At 43.1% G+C, this 11,669-nt stretch overlaps 1 protein-coding gene and 1 long non-coding RNA gene across 2 annotated transcripts in view; one reads left to right on the top strand and one right to left on the bottom strand.

The window, feature by feature from the left end:
- Positions 1-408: 408 nt before the first annotated feature.
- On the bottom strand, positions 409-6,014 carry LOC120443277. Its single transcript, XR_005615302.1, has 4 exons — positions 5,901-6,014; positions 1,515-1,590; positions 1,025-1,185; positions 409-940 (listed from the first exon to the last, which is right to left on the bottom strand). It is a non-coding gene; the product is annotated as an uncharacterized LOC120443277 (long non-coding RNA).
- A 2,204-nt stretch (positions 6,015-8,218) lies between these two features.
- Positions 8,219-11,669, top strand: part of jag1b (jagged canonical Notch ligand 1b) — a 26,805-nt gene continuing 23,354 nt past the window's right edge. The window contains exons 1-2 of the mRNA XM_031737684.2: positions 8,219-8,538; positions 8,830-9,135. Coding sequence (XP_031593544.1) covers positions 8,482-8,538; positions 8,830-9,135 — 363 coding nt within the window. The 5' untranslated portion in view covers positions 8,219-8,481. The remainder of the gene's footprint in view (positions 8,539-8,829; positions 9,136-11,669) is intronic.

The following is an 11,669-nucleotide window of genomic DNA, read 5'->3' as shown; positions in this document are numbered from 1 at the left end:
CATGCTCCAGCGAACTGGACCCGTCCAATATTCAGCTTCGCAGTGCGTCTTGTAATTGCGCTGTTCCCACATATTTCCATGTTCTTTGTGACCGCTCCGCTTTTTACAGCCCGGCCTCTGTCACATATGTCTATAAACAAACTGGATGTTGTCCTTCCTTTTTGTTAGTTGACACTATATAATCTAATTGTCAGTATATTGACTCACTAAATGTTGGCATTGGGTCCTAGCCCAGGAGTAAGTATGACAAGAAATTGGTTTATTGTCATGTAAAATTAACAAAGCGCACTTGAGCAATGTTTTAATTTATTACCGTGAGGAAAAGAGTAAGGTAAACTCTCTGACAGACTTCCTCTAAGCAAAATCTCTTTACATCCACCACATACTAGCGTTTAACGCCATGTCATGGACATTACATCCATGTTTCCTGAAATAACACCGTGGCTCTCAGTCTGCAAACTTACAAAAACAACATCGATTCAAACTGCTTCACTCAAGAGTGAAAAGATTGACCATGAAAACATATATCAGCTCACAAATGCCTGTTCTATCTCAAAACTCATTCCTGGAGTGTGATCGCACATCTGTATGTGTGTGTGAGTGTGTGTGTGTGTGTGTGGGAGAGAGCTAGTGGATTTTGTTTACTTTAGAGGAAAGTGAAATGCTGGTTTCTTCTAGGGTATATTAAAGCTGACAGAACCATTTTGAAGCAATCATCAAATGTGTCATGGAAAAACCGCTACGTCATGGTGCGAGTGGACGTCAAGACTTTGCCAGCATCAATATTTTCCCCTCAGGGCTGGCAGTGGATGTCATTTTGATGGGGCTCATGTTGGAGTTTAGAGTCCTCTCTGCAAGTCTACAGGCTGTTTTTCTAAAACACTGTGTAGTCTGAAGAGTAAGGGGCTCTTTTCAAGGATCCAAAGTGCCAGGCGACTGACTAAAAAAGGAGACAAAAGAAAGGAAGAGTTTTATCAGTGTCACCTCCTCCAGATAGGAAGCTCAGGTAATTAGCTGCACTCACCTCAAGCGAAGGCCAATATCCTGTTTGAAGAGAGCACTGTTCTAACTCACTGATCCTGAGGGGGACACTCACAGTCCCTCCTTACCAAAGGGAGACCACCTTCAATGGTGTGATGGGCAAAGTATCTAATCTTCCTGCACGGATAGTTTGCATCCTCCCACCTGAGAAATTGTCACCCAGATTAACGATTTAACCCCTAAACATTCCTCTGTGTCCTGCAGGGGCAATCAAATGCGTCTGTAAACTCACAGTGACAACAATTGTGCTCTGATGTTACACACTCACAGACAAATCACTTAATCACATGATCCTGAGGGTCAGCTCAGGACCACGAGACCTGGTGAGTAGCAAGCTAGTAGAGTAAGAAGGGATAATCTGATTTCTTTCACCAGCCGCAGCCCTCCTCCCCTTAGAGGATCGAACACCTCTGGCCATTAAAGATGTGCACTGACACACACACACACACACAATCCATTCAAAGGTTCTTAACCTGAGTGCTTGTGCAGACTGCTGATCCACTCATCTCTTATGACGCTGTCAGTGTGCCCTGTAGTTCTTCTATATTACTGACACACAACACGAATTTGGAAAGAAAAGAAAGGAAGAAAGAAAGAGGAGAATAAACACGACATAAAAGACTCACCCACAGCATCACCACAGCAATTAGGCACAGTTTGAACCAATGAAAATCAAAACCTATGCTCTCAAACAAACCCTCCATAATCCAATTTTTACTTAACCTCTACAGAGCAGCTGGACTCCCTGTGCACTAACCGCATTGAGGTACTTACCACATATACACTCAGACATCAAAAAAACATACCATCACCTCACAGAAAGGGTTTTTGGATAAATGTTGAAAATAACAAAGAGGCCGCCTTTAACGGTGGAAAATAATATTTATCTCAGTGCCGACTGCTGATACCATCTGTCACACGTTCTGTAAAAGCAGGTCCCATAAACACGTCATGTAAACACTGTGATATTTTTAAATGTCACTGCAGAGAGCCTCCCTTTTCCCTCTATAGTGGTTTAGGCACTCATCTCCTTCTCCTCTTTTACCTTGCACATCTTTGACTCACATGCAGTTAAACTAGGCCTGGCCATAAAAATTGACATAAAAAAACTTAATTTACAGTACGGTACTCTGCGAAAGTTCTTTATATTTTCCTTCAAGACATTCTTGGAATCTCTTTAAGTGCTCTTGAGCAATAGTTCTCCAGACTTTCTGAAGGTTATTCAAAGTTTTTCTTTGGGCATTGGCTGCTTTTTCACTGGTTTTTTCATCCAGGCTTTGTACCTGACCGTTTTCAAAAGTAAAAACGGCTCCTAACTCAAGCAAACCGCTGTTGTCTACACATGACAGACAACTCAGCAAAGCCCCAGTTTTAAATTGTATCTTTAGGCACTTTGTTGTGTGTTGTCTCTCAAAAAAAACATAATTTGTTTGATTTCTATAGTTAAATCTACAAAAATGATAAAAGTAACACAGTCTGATGGGCATAAAAATGTATTTTTACAACAACAAGGTTTCTGAGACAGTATCTTAAATCCTGTCCTTCAGAGAAAAAAAAGACCCGACACAGGGCGTGGGAGATGCATTGGCTCTTCAGTCGATCCATCTACTGTTCAATGAAGTCTTATCAGAAATGGTCTCAGTGGAAGAGTAGCTGCCAAGAAGCCATTCTTAATGAAGGGAAACAAGAGGACAGGCTGAGGTATGCCAAATTACACAAGAACTGGACTAAACACAATGACAGTGGAGGCTCTGCCATGGTTTGTGGCTGTATTTCAGCCAGTAGTGTCGGGGATCTTGTCAAAATTGGTAGAATTATGAACATGGAAAAGTACCATTAGATTTGGTCCACCATGTAATACTATATGGAAAGCATCTGATTGGTAACGGCTTCATTCTTCAGCATGACAATGATGCCAGCGCACTAAACGCATAACCTGGATAGAAAAACACACACTTGTACAACATCAGTCATGGATTGGCCTCCCCAGAGCATGGATGTCAACTTTGTTGAAGCAGTATGGGATCAGTTTAGCAGAGAACAGAACAAAAGGCAGCCGACATCCAAAAAAGAGCTTTGAATGTCCTTCAGGAAGCCTGGAGAACTATTCCTAAAGACTACTTAAAGAAATGAGTAGAAATTTGTTTGAAATGAGAGGTGGTGTAAGACTTTGACATAGTACTGGATTTTTTTAAGCTAAAACATTTATGCCCTTTTTGATGTGCCTGTGGCTAATACTAATGTAAGTGATACACCTCCTTCAAAGGGTTGCAAGAAAAATCAGAGGAAATGTGATAGTGGGAGGTTTAAGCCACTTTTCCCTCCTTCCTGGTCAGTTTGTGTAAAATCTCAGCCCAAGTTGCACACAAAAAGCAGTTCTTTAGCATGCAGCATTATGAAGACGTTAATATAATGAGGTACTTTCATGTAATTTACAGCACTGGCAGAGATGAAATCATCTGAGAAGGTCAGAGGACAAACCCAGTTGCGTCTATGATTCAGAGGTGTTGTATTTTCACGAAGAACTGCAGTACAAAGGAGCTCATACATAACTACAGCTGTCAGTTTCCAAGTTTCCAATATTTCCCCCAACGGGCAGCAAACTTTTGGAGTATTTTAATGCACAGCTGTTCTTAAATAGACGTCTTTTACAACAAAAAATACTCTGTTGCTATTTTAAATAATAATTTGTAATAATAAGCTGGAAGTCAGTACTGGGCCTACATGCAATCTGCCACATACATACACTGAATGAATCTTAAGACATCTTGTATAGAGTGGTTAAAATTTTGAAACCATGAAAAAACGTTATTTTGGATTCTCAGCTGAAGATTATGAGTTAAAGAACTCATCAGGGGAAAAACAGGATTTATGTTTAGAGCATTTTGATAGTCTAACATTAGATTTTATGGTGAGAACAGAAAATCTTGCAGCCTTCAGCAGATGACCACAAACAACCTTAAAGTGTAACTCTCTCCGCACACAGTGCAGTACATGCTGTACGCTGAAGCTCAAATATGGAGGTGCAGTTATAAGAAAACCACATTTCTGAGTGGAAGGGGGACTTCCATTTTGCTCTACACACTCGTCACTAACAAACAAGTAGCCCTCTTAGCCCTGATGTGCAGCCGCATGTCTGTAGTAGTGCGGCGTCACTTTTACTACCCCGTGATCAAATCCACAAAGTGTGTCACACGGTGCTTTCTTGTCTTTCACTGTTGACTGTCCACAATAAAAGTCCATGTTGAAACAACAGAACCACGTAATGTTTGCTTACAGAGGAATGTAATTATTCCGTTCTCTGCCTTTGGTGGCTGGACAACAATGACATTAAAATACAAGATACATGTTTTAAAAGATAGTACGAGGAGTAAATCTCGTTAGGAGAGAGTGCACAGATCTTAGTAAATATAGGGGGGAAGGGAGTGCTCACTAACCATCTAATCCACCGCATTCTTGTTAGGGGTCTGAGTCTGAATTCAGGCAGGCTTCAATGCCATGCCCTGTGATAGGAGGGGTTGCGAAAGGCTGAGGTAATTGGATTGGTATACGGCACTGAGTGTCAGACAACAAAAGATATCCATCTCTCTCATGGCCGTTCAGCTCTTTTGTGGCTGGCTGGAATTTATTTGGTCATTCACTCTACTCTTCCAAGCTCAGCAAGGACATAAGAACAGAAGTGGCCCACCAGGACTGGTTCAGTCCGGTGGTCTCTTATGCTGGCCAATGGAGTCACAGTGCCTGTGCAGCCCATGTGTGGGGATCTATGAAACACGGATCCCCCAAAGCCCAGGGGTCATTTGTGTGATCATTACCATAATCACATTAAGGCTGCAGGAGATTATCACCGTGGCCTCAGAGGAGAAACCCTGTCTGTGCGCCGTGTCGGCTACGAACCATGCTTACAGGGAGCACCAATCATTGGTGGGGGTGGAGGCTTCCTGTGTAAACGTGCAAACACAAAAACCATCCTGTCTTTCTTAAAAAGAAGATAAAAGACCCTTCTTATTTTTATGGATGTACTCTCACTTCTCACACCACTCCTGTCATCAACCCAAACACCAGCATCACCTCTGGGCAGATAGTGAAGGCGCGACGGATTTGCCCGCCCCCCCTCAACCTGTCCACAAGATTGGCTTTTCCCATCAAGAAGAAAAAATGCTCCCTGAGGTTAAAAACTTCTCCAATTAACCCTAATTACCCAGAACAGCATTGAAATTAGGCCTGTAACCTGAGATGCTTATCAGGTCAGTGAGTGGAGCTGGGGTAGAGGAAGCTGCACCTTTCATCTTGAAGTTCAACCACAGGAAATGTGACACCTGAATATTGACAGCGGTGATTTAAGACCACTTAGAGTGCTGGGCGAAAGTCTTGAGCCTCCCCTCATTTTTAAAAAGTATTATTCTTCCAGCGACATTTTGGGGGTTTTTTAAGTGGTTTTGAGCAGCAGTTCTCCAGGTTCTGAAAGTCCTTCAAAGGTTTTCTTTGTACATTGGCTGCTTTTTCCCACATTTATAGTCCAGTCCTAGTACAGGCTCATTTTCAGAGGAATTCTTTTGGTTCGATTTGGTAAGCCGCTTAACACTAGCCTACGAATCATTCAAGCTTAAAAAAAAGGCTCCTAACTCATGAGGTGAACCAGTGTTGAGTCTACACACAGACAACTTAGCAAAGAACCAATTTTAAATTCTATCTTTAGGCACTTTGTTACTAAGAGCCTGTAGCAAAAATACATCATTTGCTCAAATTTCTTTAGTTGAATCGCCATAAAAATGCCAAAGATAACAGTTCGACAGGCTCAAAATAGCATTTTTTGCACCAAGAATTGATTCCCAAAGAAACATAAGGTGAAAACATACACTGACACGGGACCCGAGAGATGTATCTGGCCCTTCAATTGATCCATCTGCTGTTCAACAAAGTCTCATCAGAAATGGTCTCAGTGGGAAAACGCCAGTCAAGAAGCCATTCCTAAGAAAGGGAAACAAGAGAAAAGGCTGAGGTTTGCAAGATTACACAAGAACTGGACTGAAAATCAGTGTCAACAGGACTTATGGAGTGATTAATCCAAATTGGAAGTTTTTTGGTTCAATTCATCATCAGTGTGTTCAGAGGTGGTCTGGAGAGAGGTACAACAGTAAAACACAATGGAGGCTCTGTCATCTTATCAGATTCTTATCTTATCAGATTTTGAGTCACCATGTAATACCACCTGGAAAGAATCTGATTGGCTGCAGCTTCATTTTTCAGCAGGACAATGATCCCCAAAACACTGCCAATGCAGTAAAAGCACACCTGGATAGAGAAACACACAGTGGAGCACGATCAGTCATGGACTGGCCTCCCTAGAGCCCAGACCTCAACATTATTGAAGCAATGTGGGATCATCTTTAGAGAGATTAATATTAAAGACAGCCGACATCCAAAGAAGAGCTTTGAATGTCCTTCCCTGCAGCTTCGGAATGGGATCTACGCCTGTCCTCAGAGGGAATTGTTCAGATGGAGAATTATTCCTAAAGAAATGACAAGAAAGTTTGACTAAGAGAGTTCAGACTGTGCTGAAGAATAAACATGGTCATACTTGAAATATAGTGACTATTGCAATATTTGGTATGACTGCTACATACTAATATTGACTAATCCAGTACATCAATTCATGTTTGCACATAATTCAATAAATCACTGCAACTGTTTCCCATTTTTCTAAATAAAGAAATAAGCGGTGGTTCAATTATTTTGCACACTCACACATGCCTCCCTTTTCAAATACATTAAAGGGCTACCACTACTTACAGCGCTACCATGCACCAATCCTGTGTCATAAGACATCTCAACAAAATATCAGATACGCTACATGTTTCACTGCACCTTGGTTACTTGTGGGGTTTGGATCAAAAATGGTGAGAAAACTCACGACCTTTCTGCTTATCAGATACAAACGCATACATCTGAGACGTGCAATAGGCTCATAAACAGCTATAAAGCGAGATGGTGAAGTATTACATAGTTACTGATTGATAATGCTCCTCACTTTGCCAGTTTTGTGCGTTTCTTTGATTCTGACCCATTGAGTGACCTGTGTAATTGGTCCACACAAATCACTAACCACAGGGGCAGAGAGGGGAGGGGAGGGGGTGGGTGGTTTCCATCCTTTCATATCCACATGTGTACATGTGTGTATAAGGCACTCACCTATCCGGTTCACGGATTACCTTCTGGCAGAGATACAGCTGGGACACATTGCCCTTTGACACCAAAAGGACAGTGTGGTAATAACATCTTTCAGCAAACTATCAGCGATTTTAAACCTTGAAGCTCTAAATCCAGACAGCGGGGTTCCCCATCTCGATATTATGCTTGGCTATAGAGGCTGATTGGAAACAGCTTTAAAATGTAAGTTACATTTCTTTTGGCATGTCTTCCACTCTGGGGCACTGTTGCATATACTCCTAATATTATCAAGCTGCCACTTTTAGGTTGTTTAAAATGTCAGACAATTAAGTATTTCTGCCCATAAAGTGTGCTTTAAAAAAAAAAAAAAACAAAAGGCGGAGAGATTGAGCTTCTTTCTTTTTTTTCTACAGTGGAATTTTATGCTCTTTATCCAAGGCTTGTCTGACATACCATGCATTTGGAATCTGCCCTTGACTCAGCACTGGCCTTGATGCGAGCACATTTTGCAGCCCAGATGATTTAGTATGTTCCTTATTGCTTCAAATATAGAAGGGGGGGGAGTAAAACCCAGCCGAACTCGCTCTGTCCATCTTTTAAGCTGACATAAATCTTTATGAGGTAAAATAAGAGTATACACTGTGGCGAGAGTAGCGTTTAAATTATAACAATCATTTAAAAACAGATAAAATCTAACGGAGAGGTGGGGAGGTGGAGCATGATGCGTGTCTTAAGGTATAATTCGTTTATGTTTGTGGCTTGTGCTGACTTATGAGCATCAAAATGACTTCGGGTCATAGATTATTTCCACTTTTATTTTTCCACCACAGCACTGCCAAAGAGTCCTTATGGTTATCCTCATAATAATGCGTGTGTGTGAGAGAGAGAGAGAACGAGAGAAAGAAATATGGGGCCGGGCTTAGCGCTCATGAATATGAAGTTTCCAGGCTTGGACACTCCCTCGTTGCTGAACTTGTGTAGCTTTCTCCAACTCTGAGCAGCAGTCAGTCAGCAGTGAGCTCGGCCGCCGCATGGCTACTGTGTAAACTTTGCTCAACAACAACAAGTGGAGAGTGTAGGATAAACGAAGAGGCGCACAGGCTCGGAGAATCTGAGGGACGTACTAGGAAGGTCTATGAATCGGGAACCTGCGCTCCACTGACCAAATCGTTGCTCCCCACTCGTGCATGTTTAAACCAGAGGAGAGCTCTGGTGCCGTGTGTCGGCCAGACGATTAGTACAAACGAGTGGCAACAGCAGTCCGGAGGCATGATTTTGAGACGGGGCTCGGTGGTTGCTGCCTTTTTACTCTGCTTTCTCGCGAAGGTACGTGGATTGGTTCTTTTTTTTCCGCTGAAAACAAGCGGGAAAGGTCACTCGGTTCAGGCCGTTTGGATGTCCTCTGCTTTCTGCATGCGTGTCGCCTTGAAAAGTTCACAGCTATGCTAACATTACATGTAGGCATGCCTCTGCAAGAAAAATCTCAACAGTTAGCATGCTGCGTGCGTAAAAACTAGCGTGCAAGTGGCGCAAAAGTGATAAAAGTACAGCTTTTGTTGTTTTGTTTAGTCTCCTCCACACACAGTCCCATTGCACTCACTTTTCTGTCTTCAACAGGTGTCAGAGGGATCCGGACAATTCGAGTTACAAATCTTATCGATGCGCAATGCGAACGGAGAGCTGCTGAGCGGCGTGTGCTGCGACGGCGCACGGAGCGGCGCGGATAGAAAGTGCACACGGGACGAGTGCAATACGTTTTTTAAAGTTTGCCTAAAGGAATACCAGTCCAGAGTTTCCGCTGCAGGGCCCTGCAGCTTCGGAATGGGATCTACGCCTGTCCTGGGAGGGAATACCTTTTCTTTCAAGAGCTCTGTCAGGAATGACAAATCCAGGATAGTTTTGCCCTTCAGTTTTGCCTGGCCGGTGAGTGGAGACTCTAAGAAAGCGAGAAAAAAAAATCTCCAAAGAGAGAAAATGTGTGTTTGCAGGGCAATTCTGCGCAATTACTGCCTGTCAATCATTCTTAATCCCCCTCCCCTCAAAAAATAGGAGAAAAAAAGGATAGAAAGCACAACAAACAAAGAGTGAGTTTCTCATTTGGCACTTGGTTCTCAGTGAATTGTTCCTTTGAGAAAGCGCCCCCCCCTCAAGAACCCCCCCCCCCATGTCTCCTCATTATGTTTGCTAATTGACCAGGTGCAGGCATTTTTGCACCATCAGGACTAGACCTGTCTGCTTATGTGTAAGGTTGTTAAAACCGCGTTACATATAATCATAAAACCCGAGTTAGAATTTGGCTTAAGGGAGTGCAAGTGGGCAGATTATGACTTGTAGTTAATCTGAACTCCTGAGTTATCTAATCCAGGAGAAAAAAAGATGAAACATTTCGAGAGATCCACTCTTTTGTTGTTGTTGTTGTTGTTGTTATTCATGTGTTAAATGGGTTTGGTCCTTTCCTACCATTCCTCATGAATGTGTGCCCCCTTGTCTGGCCCGATTGAGTAGATTAAAAGAATTTTTAACTCTCAGATTCTCCTTGTCTGCCTTCCTGGCAAAGCTGGTCATGTAGCACAGTACAGCAACTCCAGGGTGAAAACCCACTTTTTGGTTTCCTTAAGTGTCAGCTCTTCTTCATTGAATAAATAAATGGGCCTGACAGGCCTGTGGGAGTGTTGTAGCTCTGTGAGAGGGAGATGATTTGCCATGCTGGAGCACATTTCTATGTAGTGAGAGAGAAGAAGGGGGAGAAAAAAAAAAGGACTGTGCACAGACTGACTGGCCCCACAGCTTGGCCCGCAAACTCCTCTGCTGTGCCTGATGGGTGAAAGGCACAGTCTGTTGGTATGTGTTGTCCAATTACATCAAGGCTATTTTTACCTCAAACCTGATGGAGGTTCTTGTTGTAATTTCAGGCAATGCACGCACTTGAAAGGCCTCGAGGAGGAGAGGGGGAAAAAAAAAAAAAGAATTGGACTTTTCAGTTTTCCCCTTTCATGTGGTTCATTGTTGTGTGCCTTACCTGTGAGGTAGAACAGATCATTTAAATTTGTGTTTTCCCTGCAATCTGCCAGTAAAATCATGTTCTCAGCAGGATGGCGTGCAATTTGATCTAGTCCGTACTTTTATTTGTTCTCCTCTTAGTCTCTGGCACCTCACAACTTTCTTTAAAAGACAAAGGTTTGTGTTTATGTTCACACTGTGGCAACACTAAGTTGGTATTAATCCTTGCAGCCGGACTAGTTTCATCTTACTGGATAAAACCATTTCTGCTTGGAAACGGCACATTGTTGACATTGAAATGCAACCCGGCGCTCTGCTCGCTTTCCTCACATTTCTCTTCTCGCACGCTGATAATGTGAATGCTTTCTTTCCAAACATGGCCTGCATGTTCTGGGCCTAATGAAGGATGTCCATGTCGTGTTTTAAAATCTCCAGATACATAGAAATATGCTGTTTTCTAAAAAAAAAAAAAAAAAAAAGTTCTGCACAATCCATCAGGTCACTTGTTTTGAACCCATATCTGTAGAAAACAGGAGTTTGGAGCTGCTCGCTAGTTTCTCCCATCCTTCACTTCAAGTGCTTTACTTCACTGCACATTAACAATTGTCAGGTTAGGTATGATATCACTCTTTGTCCTTTTCATCAGTTGATTGGCTGTTGTGGACAGATGGCAGTGTGGTGCAGTTGGGTTGTTGGGTACTCTGAGTTCATGAAACTCCCCCCAGCCCCCCACTCTTCTCTTTCTCTCCCTTCATCCTCTCTACTGAGCTGCATGAAGTTGGCCTCTTGTCCAGGCCAAGGGCTTTGTTTAAGTCACGCTCGGTTGGACCCCAGGCATTTCATCGCTTTAACCTTGCCACCCACGGTAACTGCGGCACTTAATGAGGCTACACACATGCGCTTAGATCAGGTAGGGGCAAGAGCCAGGCATCCAGCTGAATGACATCGGCCGCACATCTCTTTCAGAAGTGTTGCAGAGCCCCGTGCAGGTTCTGGTTAATGTCTGCCTCATGCTTGTGTTCCACAGAGAAGTGAGGGCCCTGCTACAGTGGCAAGCCGGGACAATAGTGTGCCCTCGGTGACTACAGTGAGGATTACAGAGCATAATAGACGCACTGCAGCTGTAATGCCAGCGCAGGGCAAGCAACAGGAAGCTGCAGTAGTAGACTCAGCAGTGATATAAAGGTTGGCTCTCAGGCCTTGCCTCTCTGCCCACCTCAGCAATAATTTGCCTGTGTAACACCTGTAAAAGGAAAAGGCCAGAACTTTAAAATTGGATCAATCCAGTTGCTCTGGAGGCCCCTCCTCCCCACCATCGTCTTTCTTTTGAGCGATTCCTTTCCCTCGCTCCGGTGATGCAGCATTTCATTTTGGAAAAAAACCAACAAAACAAAACAAAAAGAAAACCTCTGGCGTCTCTGAGGCCTGAGACCCGGTGGTATCCCTGTTTTTGGGTT

This window comes from Oreochromis aureus, linkage group 13 (assembly GCF_013358895.1).
Source record: "Oreochromis aureus strain Israel breed Guangdong linkage group 13, ZZ_aureus, whole genome shotgun sequence".
NCBI classification, from domain to species: Eukaryota; Metazoa; Chordata; class Actinopteri; order Cichliformes; family Cichlidae; genus Oreochromis; species Oreochromis aureus.
This window is presented reverse-complemented; position numbering and strand designations above follow the sequence as displayed.